This window comes from Lathyrus oleraceus, chromosome 5 (genome assembly GCF_024323335.1).
Source record: "Lathyrus oleraceus cultivar Zhongwan6 chromosome 5, CAAS_Psat_ZW6_1.0, whole genome shotgun sequence".
Lineage (NCBI taxonomy): Eukaryota > Viridiplantae > Streptophyta > Magnoliopsida > Fabales > Fabaceae > Lathyrus > Lathyrus oleraceus.
The window spans coordinates 289,872,763-289,894,739 of record NC_066583.1 but is presented as its reverse complement, the minus strand read 5'-3'; the positions used below and the strand labels follow the sequence as shown (position 1 = coordinate 289,894,739).

General features: G+C 34.3%; 1 protein-coding gene across 1 annotated transcript; it reads right to left on the bottom strand.

Annotated features, from left to right (window-relative positions):
* Nucleotides 1–10,729: 10,729 nt before the first annotated feature.
* Nucleotides 10,730–12,645, bottom strand: LOC127083979 (zinc finger CCCH domain-containing protein 29). Its single transcript, XM_051024343.1, has one exon. It carries the CDS (start codon nucleotides 12,544–12,546, stop codon nucleotides 10,999–11,001), a length of 1,548 nt encoding a protein of 515 aa, XP_050880300.1. The 5' UTR covers nucleotides 12,547–12,645; the 3' UTR covers nucleotides 10,730–10,998.
* Between the last annotated feature and the right edge of the window lie 9,332 nt (nucleotides 12,646–21,977).

The following is a 21,977-nucleotide window of genomic DNA, read 5'->3' as shown; positions in this document are numbered from 1 at the left end:
AGGGGATGAATGAGATCACAAATTGGTCAAAGGAGGACTTTTATTAAATTAATATCATTCATTCATTTTGGGAGATGGAATGTCCATTCCACCAATCCCCTAAATCCAATGATATTAACTTTACAAAGTCAAATCAACCTTGACCAAGGCCCAACAACAAATAAGCAAACTCAATTAAGTCAATACAAATGGTCAACAAAATTTAATTGGCATTTATTCAATTAAAAATAATAGAATAATACATTTAAATCAAATATGTTTTGTCCAATTCCTAAAATCTCATCAAAACACCAAAAAAAATGGCCATGAGATTTATCATAGGTCAAACAAGGTCAAAGGACCTTGGAGAAAAAATTTCATAATTTTTGGACACTTAAAAATATTTTTAAGCAATTAAAAACAAATGCAAAATCAATTAATTCATGAAAAATATTAATAATGATCCAAAAAATAATTTTAATTCAGAATATGAAAGAGAAAAATATTTGAATTTTTTTGGTGAAAGTCCCATATTTTTTGGATCAATATTGAATTTAATATGAATTATTGAAGAAAAGGCAATTAAAACAAAAATTCAGAAATTCTAAATTACGTGGACCATCAGATCTCCCTCATTAATTGAGGTGGCAGATCTGATGATCCAAAACACGCATTCCACATAGACGTGAGTCAACTGCGTGGCAAATGTGGTAATCAACACCAACACTCAGCATTAAAACGTGAGAGGAGGATCATGTGGTTCAGAGGTTGGTCAAGTCATCGCCGGAGTCAGAGCTCCGGTCATCTTCTCCGGTAGACCTCACCGGACTAGTCAACATGAACCATCACCAAAAAGAAAAACAAGGACATGATCTTGAAGAAAAAATGGCACTGAGCTCGAATCTGACCTCCATTCATTCCAATTCCAAATATATTGAGAGATATGTGGAATTGAAATTTGAGGTACATGAACTGAGTTGCTTCGATTTGATCTCAAAGCAATTCAATCTTCTTGCCTATATTGGTAGGACTTCAGACAACCAAAGAATCAATAGAATTGAGCAAGAATTTGAGAGAATCGAAGAGTTTAAAATTTATGAAAATCACCTTCAATGTAGGTCTGGATTCGATGGATCTTGATCTTGCTTATGCTTGGACTCACTTTACTTGCTTGCAGGAGAAGGATTGAGTGGTTTAGAAGCAATGAATTTCTAGAGAATTGAATTCCAAAACAGTAGAGATTCAAGCTCAAATTCAAAAGAATTTATCAGGTTTATCCTTTGAGAATTGAGGGTTTGCAATGGGGGATCAAAGCTGGCGCAATGGTGTGTGAATTTCTGAGCAATTGAAGCTCTATTTATAGCTGAATCATGTGATATTTGCACACACACTTTCACTTTCCAATTTTGGCAAATATGATGTAATGTTGCATGGGCGCGCATAGGCCCATGAAATGATGGCTTGAAGTCCATAATTAAAGATCAGATGTGTTGAAGTAGGCTTGGATTGCAAGGCACATGTACATTGATGCTTGAAGTTTGATCCATGCCAAATGATATCAACCTGTTTAAGCCATACGCAGCCTATGCATTTCTCATCCAAAATGAATGAATTTGAGCTCTTTGGAAAGGTGAGATCAAGAGGAACAACTTTAATGTTTAACACTTTTTCATTTGGAGCTTGGAACTTGGATAAATTTGAGGTGGAAGTTTGGAAATTTTTGACATATCAAATTTTTTCTAAGTGTCAAGCCATATGTCTCAATATTCCCCCTTGCTTAACGTTTTGTATGAGCTTCAAATGAGAAAAGTGTCTTCATAAAAGTTGTATATATCTCAAATACCTTCAAAATGGTCACCAATTTAATGTCATTTGGATTTGAAATGATAGAGTTATGCATTTTTGAAGTTTGGAAAAATCACTTGATCAATGGTATATGTCAAAAGTGACCTATAATGTAGCCTCATATCACATGCTCAAAAAAGTTGAATCAGCTCCCACTCCAAACATCAAAGTTTAATTAGACACATTGAATTTGATTTTTCAACTTGGAAATCTTTCATCTCATAAAAATTGAGCAAGTTATGGCCTTGGGAAGTTGACTTTCAAATTAGGGTTTAGACAAAATGACCTATAATGTTTCAACATAGAAAATGATTTTCAAAGAAAAACTAGCTCTAGGTCTCAACATGAAAGTTGTTTATAATGTAATTTATAGTAAGTTTTATCTTGGAATAATTTTCATATGGTGAAAATTGTAGGAGATAGGGTCTAGGGAGACCCAGTTTTGATCAGATGAATTCATCTGGCCAACCACCATCAACCAACTTGCTAATTTCCAATTCTCTTGACTTTATTGGCTCATGGTAGATCATATATGCATAACATGATGGTATTTGAAGTATCCCTTGATAAATTTGATCAATTGGTGAGATAGCTTGTTGGAGAAGTTACTCAAGATACCCAGTCAAAATAGGGTTTCCAAGGCAAATCACCCTCAAACTCTTGAAGAAAACTTGATCAATATAACATGTAGAGATCATTGGGACTCATATATGATGATCATAACCATTCTTGAATCAATTCTTGGTTGTGCTCTTTGTTCATGAGGGTCTCAAACCCTAGATGTAAACTTGATGAATCAATAAGATCATGCCCTTCCTACAAAAGACTTAGGCAAATGCAAGGACATATTTTGGTATTTTAGTTAGTAAAATGATAAAATACAAGTATGGTATAATCACAAAGTGCTTGGTGACCTCTCCCAAAACAAACCCAGTGAAAGAGGGGTAAGGAGAATGCCAAGACATGATCCCAATGCTAATGCTTATGATGGAATTGCATGAGGGATCTTAGGGTCAAAATTGGGGTCTTACACCTAGTTGTAATAGATGTTATGGAAAGAAAATATAATTTTTTTTATTTTATATTGATGAAGGAACAAGAATACACTCATTCACTATGACACATAAAGCAACACTTCAATTTCTTTCTCACACACCAAGAGCTCGTCGGAGACTCTCTATTTTTTCTCCCAAACTTTGTTTCACACTTCTACAAAATTTATTGATTAAAGTGAAGTACAATATCCCTATTTATACTACATCAAAGGTGGTTTTACATTGCACCACCTTCATTCAAGATTGTTCTACACAACTAATGGTGTATTCATGATAAGCTAAAGCGATGGTGATGTGCATACATGTACAACTTAAAACCACTTGATAATTATCAATTTTGCTAAGTCTTTGACTATTTCAAACCTTATCCATGAAGATTTCAATTCACTAAATTACCATAAGCTTTTAGGAGTTTCTAGCTAGCCAAGTTTAATATCTAACAAAGTCATCTAAATAATTTTAATATATATATATATATATATATATATATATATATATATATATATATATATATATATATATATATATATATATATATATATATATATATATATATATATATATAATTTGATGAAATACAGATCAATGAAAAATTGTGGATGTAAAATTATTTTACCTTTATAGTGTATATTCTATTTTATTATAATTTTTTTTAAAGTTTTCATATATATCATCAACCTTTTTTCTGTCAAATTATATACAATTAATTTTTAAATAAATTCATTTGATGTATTTATTATTAACTCTAACTAATTGGAATATCTGAAATTGTATTTAACTATTGATATCTCACCCTTGCACTTGTTGTTCATTATAAAACTACCATATGAGTTGTCTTAACGGGAATGTCACATGACAATTTTTAATGAAAAAGAATGCATGTTAAAATACCACAATAACCATTTTTTTCACAATATACTAAACTATTCATGTTTCAAACAAAAAAATATACAACAAATGAGGCGCTACAGCCATTAGCGCATGCATTAAACAAACGCATAGACTCACTGGTGTATGTACCATCAATGTGCTAATAGGCCCGTCACATGGGTTGTAGGCCAAAAAGGAGACATCAATAGATCTGACGGCTACGTGTATTTTCATTTTTTATAAATAGGTCCTTCATTCCCCCCCGCCATTTTCCATACATCTTATTTCAATTTTAAGTTTTTCTTTAATTTTTCTAACATGATTATTAAAAGATATGGGTATGTTTGTTATTCGATTCTCAAGACTTCGTTGAATATCCGACTTTGGAACACCCATACTTTCAAGCATCTTGAGAGGAGTTTGATCCATTGGTTAGACTGAGATATTAAAGACGGTGAAAAAAATTAGAAAAATTGATAGGCTTGTTTCGGTTTCAACATTGAGAATAAGGATAATGAAGTGATTCAGGTCAAAAAAACATGTAACCGGTCTCCTTGCTGACCAAGTAAAAAAATGGCTAGTTTTCTTTGGGCCGACCCGCTCCACTTCCCCCACGTTCTCTCCATTCGAGCCAGATACTCAGCTATAAATAACGACCCTTCCATCACTTGTTCCTCACACCAGATTTTACATTCTGAAATCTCTCTCTTCTCTCCCATATTCATTTCTTCTCAAAATTTTCTTTTCTGTTTTCAAGTGGCTTGCTTACGCCATCTGCGTATGGTTAATCCAGATATTATGAGTGGTTCTAACACCATCATCGAGTGGTTCAACACCATTAGAAGGTGTATTTGTTGAACGATCACATATCGTGCAATTAATGATCGTATAATTGAACGTGACTGTTTTATCCTGGAGGCGACGTGGTTGTTCGACTACTTTGCATAATTTTGGGCAATGTTGTGAAACATCTTAAAGAGAGAAACCTTGTTCACGACTCGAGCCAGTAACTTCTTCTGTGGCTTATTTTTAAAAACCGTGAAACAAAATTTTTAAGACATTTCGAAAACTGTCTTGGCTACCGAAGAAATTTTTGGTAATACTGCGACCGCTGTATCTAGCAAACCATCCAAGTTTGAGAGTTTTCACTTCAAACGTTGGCAAGCTAAACTGAAAATTTTCCCAACCTTAAAGAAGGTTGCCAATGCCAAAATTGTTTTCACTTCATATGGAAATGCCAAAATTGTTGAATCTGATGCGAGTGATTTAAACTCAATAAAGAAATCTCTTTATGGCAAGAGAATGACCATCTTTGCAAACATCATATTCTGAACGGTCTTGCTGGTGGTCTGTATGATTATTATAGTAACTGCAAGAATGCAAAACAAGTATGAGAAGCTCTGCAAAAGAAGTATGGCATCGAGGAAGCCGGAACAAAGAAGTATGTTGTAAGTCGCTACTTAAATTATTAGACGGTATATGAAAGGTCTGTGGAAGCATAAGTGCACGAACTTCAAAAAATTTCTCACGAAATAATTACTGAAGGTATGCCCATAGATGAAAAATTTCTGTTGTTATTATTAACAAACTTCCCCCTGGTTAGAAAGATTTCAAAGACTTGCTTCGACATAAAACAAAAGAGTTTTCAATCGAGAGTCTGATCACTCTCCTCCGAATTGAAGAGGAAGCTCGGAGACAAGATTAGAAGGATGAAGTCTTAGTTGTTTCTAACAAACAAATTCGGCGAGGTTCTGAAGCCTACAGGAAAACCATTAAAGAATCAAAACCTCAATGGTGTGAACCGAATTAAGAATTGGAATCCCTCTAGGGGCCCATCTACTCAAATTGCTAGGAAGCAACCACCACCTCAGAGAAATGACGCTCCAGTTTTCACTTGATTTAATTATGGAAAACCGAGTCATATGGCTACGAGATGTAAGAGCATGCCTAAACCTGTTACTGACTTTAACGCACATGTTAACCTGATTGATGAGCAATTCCTTGCTATGATCACCGAAATTAACATGGATAGTGGAAGTGATGGTTGGTGGATAGACACTAGCACCTCTCGTCATGTCTGTTATGATCGTGCTATGTTCAAAACATACACGAATATTGAAGATAAGAAAGTGTTATTGGGAGATTCTCACACCACTAATGTTGCTGGATTTGGAGACGTTAGGCTGAATTTCACTCAGGGAAGACTTTAATCTTGAAGGACACCATGCATGTTTCTGAAATTAGGAAGAATCTTGTTTCTAGTTTTGTTTTAAATAAAATAGAGTTTAGTCAGTCTATTGGGGAAATTTTTTACACCACCACTAAGAATGGTATTTTTTTTGGAAAGGGTACGCTACTGATTCTAACACACAAATAATCAATTAATAATTAATTAATTTACAACGCACACGATAACTAAATAATCCTAAACCCTAAATAATAATATTAAATAATTTTTCTTTATTTCGAGTACCAAAAAATATTTGATCCAAGCCTAAGATCAGACCAATCAAAGTCGACCAGGCGACGGTAGGCGTGCCTATCTAATGTTTTAGGGTAATGTATTCTCACCCAATCACAAAATTATAAAACGAAATTACAAATTTTGGTACCCCTTGAGGCCTAACCAAATTTGCTCATTTGGAATATATAAATACTACTAAAGTATGATCTCCCTCCTATGTGGGACTTTAATTAACCTTTTCAAATTCACCAACAAACACATTAGCTTAAGTATACATGTGCTCATTTATTGTGAACTTTCAAGTTTTCAATCATCCAAAGAGTTTCAATAATAGTTGAAGCAAAAAAAGTACTACCTTCGTCCCAAAATATAAGAGAGAGAAATGAAGGAGCATGAAGCAGAAGAAAAAGGGGGTTTGAATTGGGTTTCCAGTATGACAACTTTTCGTTTCCCAAAACAAACACAAGAGTAGCAACAACAATAATAAGAACAATGATAAAAGACACACGAATTTTATCCTGGTTTACCGTTAACTAGACTACTTCCAGTCCACCCGCCTGAGTGGTTTTCCTAAGCCAAGAACTTAATCCAATAATCAATCTGACTACAAAGACTTGAAAACCTGTCACTAATTTCTTAAGAGTGTGACCTACCCGGTCTCTTAGGAAACCCCAACAGTCATTGACTTCTTAAGACCTTGACATACCCTGTCGCTTAAGAAGATTTCACCCTCTTTTACTACATGTAAAAGCCCTCTCAAAAACCTAACCAACATGGTCGCTTGAGGAATATAACCAACTGGGATATAACAGTTTTGTGTTTACAGAGTTTGCTTCTTGATAAGCTAATAACACATAAGATTAAGATCAAATGATTTACACTTAAAAGATATACAATGAAAGTTCAAGTGTTTCTCTCTTTGTTGTGTTGTTGTGTTGTGGTGTTGTAGCTTCAGCGTCTACTAAGAATCACACATATCCACATGCATGCCTGCGTTCACACGCTCTCCTTTTTACGATCTTCTCTCTCTCTCTCTCTATCTATCTATCTATCTCTCTCTCTCTCTCTCACTCTCTCTCTCTCTCTCTCTATCTCTCTTGATCTTCTCTATGTGCACACCTTATATATTCTTCTCCATGTGAACAAGAAATGCATAAGCATTTAATAGTTTGTTCAAATCAAATGTTTTGACTGTTAGAGAATATTTCCTTTACTTATCAACTTCTAGTCAGAGGCTTCAAATATAATTTGATGAAGCTTGAGTAGAGTTCTCAGAAGTTGTCTTCAAAATATGATGATACTTTTAATTCCTTGGAATATTGGGTTCTTAGACTAACACACACGTTTGTAGTCAGAGCTTTTATAAGAGCTTGTCTGGATGGTCAAAAAGGTTGACTTGACAATCTTGAAGTTTGACTTGATTTAAACACATCTTTGTAGTATTCCTTTGTTCAGAATGTGTTTTCTTTTCTTCAATATGCTTCAGATTTCTTTAGACTTTTCCTGTGTTCAAATTGACTTCCTCAACGACATAACTTTCTTTAGAGTCTAGCTTTTATAGTTGATGTTGTTCAGACCTTGCTTCGAACGTTTCTTTGATTTGAAGTTCGCTTTCCATTAAACTTTTTGTCTTATGTGTTGACAATCATAGTTGACTTCTTTAGAGTCTTCAACTATCAGAGTTAACTCCAAACATAACATTTGAAGTTCCTTGATCATAATCTACTTTAATCAGCATTTTCTCTTTCCATTTAGATTCTGTTCTGACCTTTAATTATGCACACTTTACAAAATAATTAGTGCATAAAATTGTTCTTCTACACTTTGTTTTCATCAAAACATAAGGTATATAAATGTAGAACCAAACTTTTTCTTACAATCTTCCGTCTTTTGATGATGACAAACAAATATATTTTAATGAACAATTTTTACTTTGATAATCATGTTTATAAAATATCAGAGTTAGGTTTGTAAGCTCCCCCGAAATTTTATACTTTCAAAATTATTTCTTCAAATGAAATCTAGAGAGTGAGGTTTGCAAGCTCCCCCTGAGTTTAAGATTCAAAACAATTTTGGTTCCAATGAAAGTTCTAATCAGATATTTATAAAACTTCAGTGATAGGTTTGTAAGCTTCCCTTGAGTTCTATACTTTCAAAATCATTTCTTCATCTTAAATCTGCAGAGTGAGGTTTGCAAGTTCCCCTTGAGTTTAAGATTCAAAATAATTTTGGTTTCAATGAAAATTCATTTAAGATAAATATGCTAAAAGGTTCAGAGTAAGATTTGCAAGCTTTCTCTGATTACTTTAGACTATCAAAATTCTTTATCTAAAATTATGGAGTGATATTTGCAAGCTCCCTCTGAGTACAAGATTTAGAATTTTGATTATGTGAAACTCTTTTGATAAAATACTTTTTCATCAGTGTTGTTAGATTAAATTCTTCAGAGTCATTATTCTTGACCTCTTCAGAGTGTTAATGTTAGCACACTCTTTAGATCAATTCTCTTCTCACTTTGCTAATGTATGAGATATTATTAACTGAACAAAAATGATCAAAATCATTTCTCTTCTCCCCCTTTGTCATCATAAAAAAGAATCATAGAATGGTCAAAGAATCATAGAATGATACCAATTTAAGGTTCAAGAAAATTAAATGATGATAAAGAGAATAAAATATTCATTGATAGGAAAAAGTATACAAATTATTTAGAGGGAAGACCAAACAACACGGAGAAACATCAAAGAACAAAATATACATGAACTATTATCCAAAGGATTTTTCCTAAGGTTCACGCTTCCTTTTCTTCTAAGTCCCCAAGCCTTCAAAACCTATCAACTTCTTTCCCTATGAGGTATCAAGCACTTCAGTTAGACCTACGATATGTACTTCCTTAACTATCCCTTTTTGAACAAACAATTCAGAGAGAACTCTCCTAAAAGAGATGAAGGACTCAACCTCACGAGAGTAAGATGTAGATTAACTTTTACCCTTGAAATGATGGTAAGATGTAGATTAACTTTTACCCTTGAAATGATTAAATATATGAGGTGTTTGTCATCCATAGACAAGAATGGCGAGTTCTGATCCCTTGGTAAAAAGTTTGTGATAATCAATTGATACCACAAACTTGTCGCATGAGTTAGATTAGAAACTTTGGAAGGGTTTCCATTACTTTTGACGATGAAGAGAATGTCTTTGTGAAATGTGAGGCTGGTTTCGCAACACTCAATATCGACACCATCTTCTTCACACTTAATGATATCAACAATAACTGAAGGAGTGATAGTAATAGAAGTGTTTAAGACTACATATCAGATTTCTTCAACATGATCATCATTAAAATGAATCACAACATTCACTCAAAAGCTTTTGACAAGATTGGGAAAGATTGGACCAATGAGTATTTCAAAATAGTTTCCCCATTGTTATAGGGTAACAAGTTTTTGAATGTTGGACCCTTTGCCTTTTACCTCTTAAAAGTCGACAACTTGTTCCAAAATAATAACAAGTTGGGTTTCATCGCATGTGAAGATTTTGAAGGAAGCCGTTTGAAACAATAGATGCAAAGAGAAAATGAGAGTGAGAAGAAGAGAAGGAGTGAGATGATAAGAAAACGGACTTGGTTTAAATAGAGGTGCAGGAGAGGAAGAATGAGAGTTTTTAAAAGACTCAATGATCAGAGAGAAACGAGTGGGAACATAACTGACACCAAAAAAACAAAGACTTGAATCAACACGAAATGTCTGAGTAAAGATGATCATTTCTATTCTAATTAATAATGATGTAGGGAGCGCCAAAGCATGATTTTGTTTTACCCAATAAAAATAAAAATTACCAAGAGGTACTTCAAGCGTTTTTAACAACTTAGAAGATAGTGGGACAACTTGTCACACATCTTAACTATACAAGAGTACTTGAGAGTAACCACAAATTTTTAGAAATTAAAAGGCAGATAAATCCCAACAGGGTTCTGACTTAGAATCTACTAACCAAGACAAACTTAATTAAATTATTATGTTTTTATTTTTCTTAATAAATGTGATATTCTCTTCTATTTTGGGACGGAGAGAGTACAAAATTGTTGCAGCAGACCCATTGATATGAAGAAGACTAGCAACAACAAGTTTGATGAACGTATTGTTGATGAATTTTAGCTTGTTCTTATAGATCAAAACAATCTTCATGAAACAAAACCAAGAGATGTAATTCTTGCTGTCAATAAGAGGGGTAACAAGAATGAGGGTAGGATTTTCATTGGGATGAATATAAAAGGGTTCGAAGGATTTGTAGAAAAATCTGCAAAAGTTGTTTCATCCATTGATGAATGAACAAATAAAGAAAAAGGAGAAAGCAATACCATATCAATGTAACAGTAAATGAAAGACTTGAATGAGGAATAAGGAGAATTTATTAATAACCATCATAGGGTTCTATTAATAGATGATAAGTTTTACAAGTAAAATCATAGGACACTATTTATAGTGAGACTTAACAATTATCTTAAAACCAAGGAGAATAAAAATAGAAAATTTATTACCATGTTGAAAGTGACAGCTAATAACAGAATAATCTAACTAATTAATCTAAGGTATCATTATGTAATTCTTTCCTTGGGCAAGAAGAAAATATACATGCTGTACAATTCTCTGGACTAGCCTGAAATTTTTTCTTAGCTACACCTCGCTTCCTATATATAACTGTACTCTTATGTAATTTGAATGCCAACAACATTTCAATTAACAATTAAATAAATAGATAATAATGAGCCCATATTGATGACATTTATGCTACAATCTGCTCTGCCCATGGATATGACATTTGTTTAAAGAGATTATAGTGCTGCTTCTCAGCACCATACACCTCAGAACTCTCAGAAGAAACCAAAGAATGAACCCAAGAGACATCCGGTTCAACATATTCTGGCTGTGACACACCTACCATAGTATTTCTAAACCCAAAAGAAGCTGACTTTTTGAACTTGTTCAGATCATCCCCATCATGAGAAATCCCTTCAGAAAATCCATAGTTCATCCTTCTGTTGGATTCAGAAGCACTGATATGGTGCCTTGCCACACCGCGATCCATAAAACTTTGGCTTCGTGTCGCAAAGGCCGAAGATCTGGAATTCATCACTGCTGCAGCCATAGCAGCAGATGAGTCATATCCATAAGCTGATGATTTTCTTAGAGGAGAGGAAACAAAGTTGTTGATGGGATAACTTGCTTGATTATGGTTCCTGTTTTGGTTCAACTGAAGCCTACTCATAGATTGCAACTGAGTAGGAGTTGATGGTTGCATTGAAACACCATGTAACAGGTCTGTTTCTTGATACAAATCCTTTGCACTCAAAGCACTTTTCAGCTGCCTATTAGGAAGCTGCAAGGAAGGTGGAGTAAGATTGATTTTATTCTGCCACAAGTTTCCACTGTTGGGAGATGAAGCAGCTACCAATGGAGACTTTCCCGGTGTTGAAACATTTGAAACTGGTAAAGACTCTAGTGAAGGCATAGCTGACCCAGTAGAAGCATACAAAGGCCTCAACTCTTCATGTTTGTGTGCAAAGAAACACACTTTTCTTGAACATCTTGTCTCGTCTTTACAAAGTCTTGTTCTGTATTGTAAAGGATGGAGCAAGGACTCAAAAACACCATGTGAATACTCACATGCATCTTTGTTCCGGCATGTCCCTTCTTTGCGAAACTCGGGGCACGGAACACAGCTATAAAGATACTTCCTTGGATCTCTCCTCCTAGCATTCTCACCTGGATGAACAAATGGACATTCAGTCCAATCATGAGAGTAACCCCTTGAGCAAGTCTTCACCTTGAAACTGTACATTCTAAACTCATCCGTTCCAAAAACACCATTGTTTATATCAGGCAATGATATATCAATAGGATACTCTTTCTTCTCACTGCCTAATACTTCTTTTGAGTTAGCCACTGAAAATTTCTGCTTAATTGTTTCATCAAGGGAATTAACATCTGCTCCAGCATCAATTAAGAGCTTAACAATTTCAAGGGTTGATTCAGAGGCACCAGCAACAGCACAGTGTAAGGCAGTGACATTTTCACAACCAGCTGGCGTGTTGACGTCAACCATGTTTGTTTGAATGATATATTTGACAACCCTAGTGCTTCCAAACAAAGAAGCAACCATAAGGGGTGTTCTCTTTTCGTAACACATATTCTTTGATCCAATTTTTCTAGAATACCAAAACCCTGCCTCGTTTACATCACAACCCTTTTGTTCTACTTCAGTTCTAAAAGCTTCAATATCATCTGTTGCTGATAATTCAAGTAAAATTGAGGTTTGGAACTTGGTTTCCATGGTTGGATCTTTGTGTGTGATTTGTTTAGAGATGAAATAAGTAGAAAAGAATGAAGAAGGTTTTGATTGTGAAGGTGAATGAGAGTATCAGGATGCATAGTTGTTTTATAGTGTGAGGTTTTGCGGTGGATTAGAGAAAAAGAAGTAGAGAGGAAAGTTAGACTTTTCTTCGTAGCTGTTTCTGAAATCCTACTCAATCTTTGTTGACTCATGTACGCGGTCAAAGTCAATAATTCCTAGCTAAAGCAGGACCCACCAAACCAAGTGTTTCTTATAATCATTTCTCGCTCATGTTGATGTTCGTAGGTTGGTGTCTTATTTTCTCCCTTCAATTTTTCATTAATCACATTAATTTTTTTTTAACCCAAAGAGAGAAGAATAATAAATAGTAAAAGTTTTAAAACAAGCAAATCTATATTAAATTATATTCTAATAATTCTTCAATCAATTTTCCTTTTAAAATTTCTCACCATTCTCCATTTTATTTTTATTTAATTATTTTAATTTAATTACTATTTAATCTTCCTCCAATTTCTTTTTATTCTTTACATAAGTTACCTTAGCTCATATGAAAATCTCCAATAATAATAATAATAATAATAATAATAATAATAATAATTATTATTATTATTATTATTATTAATTTAATTAATTTATTATTATTATTATTATTATTATTATTATTTATAGAAACATGTGAATAACTAACTAATTACGTCCATTATTCTCCTTACATTAACATCATTTCCCATATAAAATTATTCACCGATGAATTAAAATGTGTGGTTTTAATATTAAGTATTTTTGTCATACTAAGTAATCTCGCTGTTCATATAAAATTATTCATTATTTCATTCAATTTTACTCATTTCTTAACACATTTTTCAATTCAATGATTCTTATAAAGCATTTAGATTTTTTTAAATAATTATATTTTTCAAATATATTTTTAAAATAACCACTATTTCAAGTTATTTACCAATATAATCATTTTTCAATTATCCCTCTAAAGCATACCCCAGTTGAAATGACGCATACATATTGCCATTGAATCAAGATGACAACTCGAATGACGCATGCATGCAAATCAAACTAATGCAATTGACGCATGTTTTATGACATTAAGAGCATGCGTCATTGCATGTGGCGCACACTTTGAATATTATTTATTTTTTTATGTTCTACTTATATAAAATTGAAATAAAAAGGTAAATGAAAAATAATTAATAATATTATAATATAAAGCTAAAATACACAACAATGACCAGCCCAATTGAAAACGCTCCCCTATTCGACATCTCGTGGAATCAATAAACTATGTCTTCAAAGGCATCCAAAACCTACCAATAACCGCTTTAGTGCAAGCAATCTATTTTAGAATAGGGACGCTGTTTGAGATCAAATGGAGTTCAGTGTTACAATCTGGGTAGTTATTCAGCTTCAATGAAATTCATTAAAGAGGAAGCTGCCAAAGCTAACACACATGTGGTTATAGTGTTTGACTGTACTAAAGATTGATACAATGTTGTTGAGTTAATGGACCACAATGAAGGCATGCCGAAGGGATACTATCGATTTGAACTAGATAGAGGTTGGTGTGACTGCGGAAAGTTCCAAGTCTTTCGTATGCCCTGCTCCCATGTCATAGTGACATGTTCAAAGGTTCAACGAGATCCTTATTCTCCACCATTTACAAAGTCATAAACTTATGGAATATTTATAAAATTAGCTTTTTGATGGTAGCAAAAGAGGATTGTTAACCTGCATATCAAGGGGACATACTTTGGCACAATGAAATAATGCGAAGAAAGAGAAAGGGCCGCCTAAATAGCACTCGTCTCAGATTCTTCGCCATGTTTCACAAATCCAATTGGTTGTGCAACATAAACTTCTTCTTCTAAGGGGCCATTAAAGAATACACATTTCACATCCATCTGACACATCTGCCAATTGTTTATGTTTGCTAAACCAACAACCAACCTGATTGTTTCGATCCTAGCAACAGGTGCAAAAACTTCATCGAAGTCGATTCCTTCTTTTTGAAGAAATCTTTTCACCACAAGCCTCGCCTTGTGTCGAGTCACTTCTCCTCCGGGATTCAACTTCACCTTGTATACCCACTTCACATTGATTGCCTTATTGTATTGGGGTCATTTGACAAGTGACCAAGTGTTGTTGACTTCGATTGACTTTAGCTCTTCGTCCATTGCTTTCATCCACTTCGAATCTTTCAATGCCTCGGCTGCATTGACAGGTTCAATATCTGCGTAGAAAACATAATGTACCATCTCACCTTCTTCATTGACTACATCATCTGATGTAATCACACATTCTTGCAACCTTGCAGGCATGTGTCTTGTTCTTTGAGGTCTGCTTGGGTCTGTTTCACCTCTGACTTCTTCCTGTCGAACTTCTCTTCCGACTTCACTAGCTGGTTCGTCACAAAAGATTCTCACTGAATCTTTCTGACATTCTCAGTCCAATTCCACTCCTTAAGCCCATCAATGATCACATCCCTGTTGATCACCACTTGCTTATTCACTGGGTCGAACAACTTGTATCCTCTAGTCGAATGATATCCTATTAGGATCATCTGACTCGACTTGTCATCAAGTTTTCTTCTCAACTGATTTGGCACATGTCTATATGCTATAGATCTAAACACCCTCGGATGACTCAAGCTAGGCTTGACACCAGACCAATATTCTTATGGCGTGATTCCTTCTAGCTTCTTCATTGGACATCTGTTCAGGATATATGTCGCAGTCGGCATAACTTATCCCCATAATTCTTTGGGTAGATGCTTGCCTTTCAACATACTTCTAACCATATTCATGATGGTTCTATTCTTCCTTTATGCGACTCCATTTTTCTGTGGAGTGTAGGATGACACCACCACATGCATAATCCTTTCTTTCACACATAATGCATCGAAGTATTTCGGCACATATTCCCCACCACCATCAGTTCTCAAAATCTTGATCTTTCGACCGCTCTGTCTTTCGACCATAAATTTAAACTTGGCAAATACCTCGATCACTTCACTTTTCTTCTGGATCAGGTAAGACCACAATTTTCAACTGAAATCATCTACGAATGTAACAAAGTATTTGTTACCTCCAATCGAATCCACTTGGAGAGGACCACATACATCAGAGTATATGACTTCAAGAATTGCCTTCGACCTGCTTCCTGCATCCTTACTAAAGTTGTTCTTATGTTGCTTCGCCTGCACGCATTCTTCACACACTTCATTTGGAATGTCGATTTCTAGTAATCCTGAAACTATATTTCTTCTCTTCAAATCTCTGATGTCTTTGAAATTGAGATGGCCAAGTCTATAATTCCATATTCATTCATCTCTGATGGCTGTTGTTGCAAGGCACTTATGCTCCATCACATTTAGTTAAATCTTGAAGGTTCTATTCTAAGACATTGGAGCCTTCAAGATCAACATTCCATTTGAATCGAGAACTTTCATCGTTCTATCTTCGACCGACATCATGTAGTTCTTTTCGACTAACTTTTCTATGCTGAGCAAATTACTCTTCATGCCTGGAATATACAAGACATTTGAAATTATTGACCTCTTGCCATCTTTCCTCATAATCAGGACATCACCAACACCTTCAGCTGCTAGAGTGTTGTCATTTGCAAATTTCACCATGTTCTTCATGGAGGGCTTTATGTTGACAAACTAATCTTTCCTTCCAGACATGTATGATGAGCATCATGAGTCCAAGTACCACTGGTCCTTGAATCTCTCTTCATCTCTTGTTGTAACCATCAACAACGTCTCTTCTTCTTCTTCATATTTCGCCAGCTTTGCATAAGTTTCTTGATTCTTCTGCTTTTCTGGACAATCACTAGAATAATGACCATACTTCTGACAATTGTAACACTGAATGTGACTCTTGTCTGGCTTTTGACCACCGTTTTTTCCTCTACCTGCAACACCACCTCTTTGGTTGCCTTGGGTCCAATGTTTTCTCTGATTTGACCAGTTTCCTTCTTGCTGATTTCGACCAATCGAATTGTTGTAGCCTCCCCTGCCTTTGTTGCCATTCCAGCTTCCTTTGCATTTTCTTTCTTTTGTTGATTGAGCATGTAAAGCCATATAACTCTTTGACTTTCCTGTAGTTCTTTCAGTCATTCTTTGTTCATATGATTCAAGCGTCCCTTGAAGCTCTTCCTTTGTCAGTTTTGACAAATATTTCGACTCTTCTATGGCTACTACCACGTGGTCGAACTTTGGAGCCAACAACCTCAAGATCTTTCTAACAACAGATCTTGATGTTAACACTTCTCCACATACCTTCATTTGATTCACTAGTTTCGTAACCTTAGTGAAGAAATCAGTTATGCTTTCATTATCTTCCATCTGAAGCAATTCATATGTTCTTTTGTGAGTTTGTAACCTCACGTCTTTCACCTTCTCCGCGCCTCCAAACGATTTCTCCATAATTTCCCATACTTCTTTCGTTGACTCTGCATCACTAACCTTTTCAAAGTTATCTGCATCAACACATTGATGGATTATAAAGAGAGCTTTATAATCTTTCTTCTTCGATTCTTTATGTGCAACCTTTTCTTGATCTGTTGCATCTTCTGCAAGCATTGATACTCTTTCCTTCACAAGATCCCAAAGATCTTGATAACAGAACACAATTTTTATCTGCTTGCACCAATTCTCATGATTGTTCTTGAGAATCGGAAGATTTACTGGAAAATGCCCGTTTGGATGATTTGTAGCCATGGTGATTTTCTTCCCACGAATCGATTAAACTGGAGCTCTTGATACCAAATGTTGGAAATCCAGCAAAACCTATGGAGAATTTCAACCAATCTTGATGAATAAGATTATTATTATCCACACAATAACAATGAAAAGAAAAGAACAATGGAGAAAGAAAGAGTGTAAAGAACGATGAAGGAGAAGAGTAATAAAATTCTGCAGAGTTTCTCTCTGCCCACAAACTATGGAAAACTTCTTATTCACTTTGCAACTGCAAAATACTGTGAATTACAATGTTATGAATACTATATTCACTTCATTACAAAAATAAGGGTTACTCCCTCTATTTATAGATTTAGTGTAACTTGAACCTCAAGCCAAAACCCAAAACTATAAAAGCCTCAAATAGCTAACACTACTAACATAGACATAAGTCGAAATCCTGTGTGAAACAACATGTTTCGATACTTCGACACACTAACACAACTCAACATACTAGGTGGTTCGACATTTTCTTGTTATGTCGAGCAACCTGCTTTGACACAAGGAATTACAATTCAACAAACACAACATTCATTTCATAAACATCATAAGACTAAAATACAATAACTTGAAAACAACAATTATTTACAATAATTTAAACAACGATTAAACAATAATTAAACAACAACACAAACAACTACAATAATAAAATAACATCACAAACAAATACAACAAATAAACAACATAACTATGCGATTATTATCATCAAAACAATTTTGTAAGTAGTATACGTCATCATGTGAACGTCTCTGTCAGTTTTAACATTCACCCGGAAACGAATTTCTCCATTTTGGTTGAACGTGGTATCAAGCCATTGCATTCTTCTGATCTTTTCACCCTCTACAATTCCTCCATCTAACCAACGGTTCAAGTTCCTGTTAAGATGTTCAAACATATCTACATTCCAAAGTCGGATCTTCATCGGAGGCTGCACAGTTAAAAAATTAAATCGACATTTCTCTTGTGAATATAAGGACACATATATGAAAACATTTTAAAAAAAAATGGAAGGAGATTGAGAAAAAACGGAAGAAAATAGTAAGAAGATGTGTGAAAAATTATGGGAGGGTGATGTTGTATTTATAAAAGGAGTTTGCATGAGCAGTAACCACATGCATGACGCCTCCACTGAGTGAATTATGCATTTCATGTGTCGCATTTGACATGCATGCACTGCTCCTAGTGGCGACATGGACATGCATGCGTCAATGCAAATGACGCCTATGTTCAACAGTTTTATTGCATGTGCCAATGTAAATAACGTCTTGATTAACTTTTTTTAGGAAAAATAGTTATATTGATAAATATTTTGAAATAGTGATTATTTTGATATTATTTTTAAAAAACATGGTTATTTTAAAAAGAAATTCAAACATTTACTTCGATATTCAACTTTAATTGAATTTTGAAACAACATGATACACTACTTTAATAATTTTTTAATTTATATTTAAATTATAATTATTAATTATAAATCTTACAAAACTATGCACTATGCATCGTATGGATAAATGTCTAATCAATCATAATACTTAATACTTCCATTTATTAAATAACTAATAACTAATGTATCTAAATTAAATATAAACCAAATATATTATATATTTAATGAATAAAAAAATTATATTAAAGATTAGAAAACAATATTTGTATATATGATGAGTTAAACATAATTCATTAGACATTCTTTTTCAATAACAATTACTTACAATTTTGATTTTTTGGGTATAAACTTAGACCAAGGGTTTAAATGCTTATTAGGGTAAGAGAAAACTTCAAGACACATTATCATCCAACAAAATCCTCACATCGAAAGTGAGATCTAAGTTGAAAGATTGAATGAACCAATTTGATGATGAATTGATTTTTAAGTATTACTTTTTATTTAATTAACCATCCTGTTAATTATAATTAACAAAAATATTAAAAGAAATAAAATAAAATAAAATATATTATTATAACTAATTAATATTATTTTTTCGAAATAATTAATAGTATTATTATAGTTAAAGTTTGATCTAATTCACAAGTAATACAAATTTTAAATTTTTTAATATGGTTAATTTCAAAAAAAAGGGTTGATTTGAGACTTGTAAAATTTTAGTTTTTGATTTTGAAAATATATTTTAAAATAAAACTCAAAATTTAAGTTAGTTTTAAATATTTAAAAGAGATAGTTAAAAAAGTGTAAGTTGTTGCTATAAAGTTTAATTTCTATTTTTTCTTTTAAAATTCAAAATTTACCAAAAAATCATCCAAAGGAGAAAATAAATAATGAATCCAAATAGTCAAACTTAAATGACATCATTCATAATCTTGCCTATTTTATTTAGAAACTAGTAAGTGTTATTTTCAAATAAATTAGTACTGTTTTTTAGTAGACGTGAATTGTTGAGAGTGTAGTCCAAATTGGATGATAGATAAGTCAAAATATGTTCCTGAATAGGTCTTCCACTTTTCTTTTCTTTTTTTTAAGCATAAAATACATTTTCTTGTGAGAAAACTTCAACTTTGAAGCGCACTCGGTGGAAGACCCAATTTCCAGTCGGTTACGAGACAAAACATTTTAGAAGTTTTTACAAAAATAATCTATTTTTTCAGGGAAGTCCCAAAATACCCCTGGTTTCAAACAAATTCTCAAACTACCTCACTTTTAGAAGAAGACGCCAATTCAATTGGCGACTCCTCTTAAAAATTGAATGCAGGCGCCAATTGGATTAGCTAGGACAGGTGCCCTAGCAAATTGGATTGACGCCCCTATGTATACCTTGAGAGGAGGCGTCAATTGGATTGACGCCTCAGTGTAAAATACAATTTTTGTGTTATAAATAGATGCGTTGTGTGAGTCATTGTTCCACATCTCAATTAATCATTTGGCAATCATGTTTGGTGTTCGTCGCCGATACGGAAAAGTGATTTATGCGAGAGACAAACCTCAGATGCTGATGCTGTTCTGGAACATCACTACGTTCGATCAACTAAAGAGGGAGTTGGTTCGTTAGTTAGATGGGAAAATACCAGAAGGAAAAAAAATTAGAAGTATTGAGAGACTCGACAATATTTTTGGTTGGATGCGAATGAAGACTGATAAGGATGTTAGGGAAATGATGTTCGGTCGAGATGACATCAATTTGATTGTTGTAATCAGTTAGAAATATTTTTGTTTTCAGATAGCTTATTTTTTACTGATGTTTGTTGTGAACCTCGTTGTAATAAAAACTTAATGATATATAATGGTTGAAGGTTACAGAAATACAATGTTACAAAAAACTTAAGACCCAAATGATGATCCTCGATTGGGACAGTTGTTCTTGTTGTGTCCTGGTTGACGACAGATACTACATAATCTTATCATTTTATCTGTGGAATCCATTTCTGTCCTGATATGTGTGCTGTTTGGCCTTCCTTTTTTCTTTCTACGCATCTCGTCGTTGTGTCAAACTATATCACCTTCATATGGAGGTCATTATTCCTCCATTGATAGTACCGAGAAGCTTTGATTATATACATTCATGACGGTGACGGTCTTGTACACATCAGATAAATGGTTGTAAGCATCTTGACGAGTATAAGCGCATGCTACAATGACATGGGAGCAAGGAATGCGGAAGGCCTGGATTTTTCCACAATCGCACCAACTTCTGTTTAGTCTAACAGCATAGGCTAAATTTGGTCTCCCCTCGTTGTGATCCATTGTTTCCTGGACGCTGAAATTTTGCCTATGACGGTCAAAGATTGTTACAGCGTGTGTGCTAGCTTTGATGCTCTCCTCTTTCATGATCTTCATGCAACACTCACTGAATACTTGCCCGGACATTAACACTGCACTCCATCTTTCACCTCTGGTTGCGAACATAGAAGCCAACCTATAATAGGTCGATCTTACCAAGGCGGTTATCGGCAGATTTTGAGTTCCTTTGAATACCCCGTTCATGCATTCCACAAGGTTTGTTGTCATGTGGCCCCATCGACAACCTCTGTCAAATGCCCTTGTCCACTTCTCCACTGGTATATTATTTAGCCATCTCCCCACGTCTTCATTAGATAGTCTAATTTCATCACGATAATATTGAAATGACGGTTGAGTTAGAGCATACCCAACATTCACCACCTTCTTGCGAAGATTCTTATCTTTTATATCACGCATGAAGTTTTATGCAATGTGTCTTATGCAATAGACATGGGTAGAAGGAGGATCATGCCATCCGTTGTCATGGTTGTTGTAGGCACTCTCAATGACAACATGTCTATCAGAAATCAAACAGAGATTGGCTTATGGAGCCACATGCATTCTGAGATGTCGAAGAAAGAAACCCCATCCACCAGCCGTTTCACCTTCAACCAGAGCAAAGGCAATGGGAAAGACATTGTTGTTGCCGTCTTATGCAACCGCCATGAGCAAAGTACCCTTGTATTTTCTGTATAACCAAGTGCCATCAATTTGAATAATAGGTTTGCAGAATGCAAAACCTTTGATGCACGGGTCAAATGCCCAAAAGAGGCGGTGAAAGATTCTATTACCTGTAGCACAGGTTCCGTCTGGCATCATTGCTGGCAATGTCTCCATAATTGCAACAGTTCCTGGGACATATGTTTTTAGTGCCCATAAAAACAGTGGCAATTCCTTGTATGAATCCTCCCAGTTGTCGAATAC

Excerpts from the sequence above, each read along its gene's own strand:
- LOC127083979 (XM_051024343.1), bottom strand. The coding sequence starts at position 12,546 with ATGGAAACCAAGTTCCAAACCTCAATTTTACTTGAATTATCAGCAACA.